The 3,910-nt window shown below is 46.3% G+C and overlaps 1 protein-coding gene across 5 annotated transcripts in view; it reads left to right on the top strand.

Moving 5' to 3' along the window:
* Positions 1 to 3,910, top strand: part of ABCA3 (ATP binding cassette subfamily A member 3) — a 47,353-nt gene that overhangs the window by 20,201 nt on the left and 23,242 nt on the right. For all 5 annotated transcript variants that reach the window (XM_019648724.1, XM_019648725.1, XM_019648721.1 and 2 more), the window contains 2 exons: positions 1,640 to 1,813; positions 3,610 to 3,791. In XM_019648724.1, coding sequence (XP_019504269.1) covers positions 1,640 to 1,813; positions 3,610 to 3,791 — 356 coding nt within the window. The remainder of the gene's footprint in view (positions 1 to 1,639; positions 1,814 to 3,609; positions 3,792 to 3,910) is intronic.

Genomic DNA, 3,910 nt, shown 5'->3' with positions numbered 1-3,910 from the left:
AGCATCATTTCATGTGTTTGTTGGCCATCTCATATGTCCTATTGGGAGAAATATCTGCAGAGGGTGCCAAAAAATGCAAGAAAGGAAAAAACCGTATTAATTGTAATATTCAGTGTATACCAATAACAAAAGATGAATACAAGTCACGTTTGACTTCTGCAATTACAAGAGGTGCTCAAAGGGGTTACCATCAGCATCCAGACACTTCTGATTATGGCGAACTACTGCTTGAGCATAGATAACATTGCTTAAAACATGTATACGTTTTTTTGGCACCCCTAGTATTTAGGTCCTCTGGTGTATAACAATCTGTGTCAACAGAAGATCTGTATAACTCAATAAGTAATATTTTCCAAATGAACAATGCATTATGTTACAAAATCATGCAAAAGAAGATTAATCCCTTCAAAGTGTAAGTTAGACTGATGGATTTTAGTGTAACAGAGTATGAAAGGATCATTGGCTAGTTTCATTCCACGTGGCACCTAACCTTTAAGAAACTACCACTTGTTGAATGGTGTCATGTCAAACACCATATCCATGAATATCTGAAAGGCTATTAAATACTCCTCCCTTTCTGACTACTTATCTGTGTGATGCTGATTACTTCACCCAAAACAATGTAACACAACAGAGTAAGCGCAGAAGCAGATATGACAACCCAGCTGTAAAATGTTAAGTCAGACATGACAGAGGTTTGCAAAAATGTAACGTTATGTACCTGTCTCACTAAATTGTGGGAAGTAGAGTTGTTTTTCATGAAAATATTTATGCAAACTTGTAATGGGTTTATTATTTTTAGTCTTAAATCTTTAAATTTTCTTAATATTAATTTCTAATACAGTAAACATTAAAACATATGTAACCCACCTAAACAAAAGTTCATTTTTAAGGGAGTAAAGGGGCCTTAAGACCAAAGCACCTGAGGGCCACCAGCATGAACTAAACCCACGTTGTTCTCCCCACACCTCTAAGACCTGGTCCTTGCCTCTTTCAGGTCTTTCCCACATGTCACCTTATCAGAGCCTTCCTTGGCCACCTCGTCATAGTCACAGCTTCTGGCCCAAGGAATGTCTTGTCCCTATTCTTTGCCTTGTTGCTCATTCATTTACTATCTGTGTCCCCTCTGGATTATAAACTCGGGGTGGGGGGCTTTGTTTTGTTCGCAGCAGTCTCCCTGGTGCCTGGAACATGGTCTGGCACAGAGTGGGCGCTCAGCGAGTGTTTGTGGGATGAACAACTGAATGAGAGAGGCCAGACCGGGCGAGAAGCAAGACTCGGGGGGCTCAGTATTAGTCATGTCAGGTGTGTGATGTCAAGGTAGCTGGAAGTGAAGCCTGCAGGAGAGGGCTAGAGAAATCAGTGTGGGGTCCCAGGATGAGGAATACACATGCTACCCCGGGCAGGGTCATGTTTTCTAGGGCACAGGCACCTTGACAAGACGAGAGGCTGCAGGCTGAGCCTGGAGTACCCCAGCACCGGGGTCTGTGTTCCTGTGTTGATTGGGGAGGGAGTTAGGCGGCTTGCCCCACAAGGGTCCTCCTGCTACTGTGGATGGAACACAGGCTCCCTTCGGACCCATTCCTGCAAATGCTCTTGCAGGGTTTTATTATACTTGTCTTCCTCTCTCCATCTGTAGCCAACATGGCAGCAGCCGTCGGGGGCTTCCTGTACTTTTTCACATACATCCCCTACTTCTTCGTTGCTCCTCGGTACAACTGGATGACTCTGAGCCAGAAGCTCTTCTCCTGTCTCCTGTCTAATGTCGCCATGGCGATGGGAGCCCAGCTCATAGGAAAATTTGAAGCGAAAGGTGAGTGTTTGCCTTTTTACGAGCTGCCCAGGCTCATTCAGTTAAACCCAGAGAGAGTCCAAGCAGAGGCGCCTCCAGCTCCGGTAATAAACAGACACGTCAGGACAGCTAAGCCAGCGATGCATTTGGAAGCCAGGTCCTTGGCATTGGCCACCACTGGGCTGGTGTAGTTCCACCCTTGAGTTCTCTCAAGGCCCTGCCTGGAACCAGCTGTGACTGCAGGAAAACACTAGATGCGAGCATCTGTACCTGCTGATGTGGGATTCCACTCAGTTACCTCTTGGTCTCTGCCTGCCTCAGGAGGCATTCAGAATGATTACCGCCGAGGTCTCAAAGTCCATGGGTTTTGATCCACCCCCAGCTCTTGGTAAAGTGGTACAATTAGCATCTCCCCACTTTCTCCTCCCCTGAAACCAGCAATGATTAATGATGAGGGTGGGGAGCCCTGAGAGAGAAACAAGGGAAAGGCCAGAACATTGTATTCTTGATTTTTGTGACATTCCCTGATTTTTAAAATATCATACGGCTCAAATAAAATACTTCTTTGCGCTGACTTTGGCCTGTGGGCTCCCACTTTGCAAACCCTGCAGTAGCTGCTCAGAGTTCAATTGATGGAGTCAGACTTGCTCCTCTACAGGGATGAGAGGGCACCTAGTCTGACCCTTAACCCCTCATCTAGTGGGGAGTCTCCAGAGATGGAGAGCTCACCTCTTAGGAGAAGGCCTCATTCATTTCCAGATCACTCAAACCCGCCCCACAGAAGGGCCTTGGAGAGGCGGCTGGACTCAGACTGGCCCGCCTCTCTTGCTTGCTCTGGTTCTAAGGCACGAGAGGTGCAGGTGAGTTTCTGCAAGGCTGGTGATGTGCTGGCATCCATCTCCCTGGAGCTCCTGTGCATTGTGCTGGCTCCACTAGCAGGAGGTGAAATGCAATCCCCCTTCTAAATGACTGACCTGTGTGGGTTTTAAGACCATGTGGGTCCTGCCCCATTCAGATGCTCTCATTTCCTCCAACCATGCAATTCCTGGTCGTACCTGCCTGGTTGTGGGTCTGTGGACTTTACCTTTAACTTTTCAATATATGCGTTTCCATGTTAGCAGTGTGTGATAAATTGTAGGCTTTTTAAATGCACAGGCCCTTCCAGGGTTCCAATAGTTTCCTAAAAGCCATTTACAAAGAAGACTCTAACTATGTGACACCTCTTGTTTTTCAAAGTTCTATACTGAATTTTCTTAAAACAGACACATTTTTAGTTCTTTGAAAGTGAACATTGACCAAGGTTGGAGAGCAGCCACTTCTATCAGGGACCCTAGAGCCAGCAGAAGGTGGTCTGGTCACATCGAATCCCTGAGCATCACTTGGGCTGTGCTGTTGCAAACCGGAGCGAAGATAAAACACTACGAGCAACGCTAAATAGAGTTTTATATGTTTCTAAAGTATTTCTGTTTTTAAAAACACTTATATGAAATGTACACTGTTCCAGTGTTGGGCTTCCCCCAAATCACATACAAGTATGTGTGTGTGTATATGTGTGTTGTGTATATGGATATATGTGTTTATGTGTATATATGTCATACATCAAATGTGAGCCCATCCTCCTAGTCAGTTAATGATCTTTTGCTGGTTCTATAGCATCGATTTTGTAACTTACTCTCATCTTAAAGACCTGGAGAGAGTCGTCAGGTTCTCTATAAAAGCAGGAAAGCAAAAGTCATGCTGACATGGCAGTGACGCACACATGTTGCTGGCTGCGGCTGCAGGTTCATTTTAGGCCTGTTTTCTGATATATCTTCCAGGCACAGGCGTCCAGTGGCGAGACCTTCTGAGTCCTGTCAATGTGGACGATGACTTCACTTTTGGGCAAGTGCTGGGCATGCTGCTACTGGACTCCTTCCTCTACGGCCTGGTGACCTGGTACATAGAGGCTGTCATCCCGGGGCAATTTGGTGTGCCCCAGCCCTGGTACTTCTTTATCATGGTGAGTCCTGACACCCCTGCTCGTTACACTGGCCACCTTAGTCGGGGTGAGGTGTCCCCAGCATTCACTCTGGGTCCCCTCCAGTCCCTGATATATGACGCCTAGTCAGGCTGGGATAG

The sequence above is a fragment of the Hipposideros armiger genome, unplaced genomic scaffold, assembly GCF_001890085.2.
Source record: "Hipposideros armiger isolate ML-2016 unplaced genomic scaffold, ASM189008v1 scaffold_126, whole genome shotgun sequence".
NCBI lineage: Eukaryota > Metazoa > Chordata > Mammalia > Chiroptera > Hipposideridae > Hipposideros > Hipposideros armiger.
The sequence above is the reverse complement of the archived record's forward strand: the minus strand, read 5'-3'. Positions and strand labels throughout refer to the sequence as shown.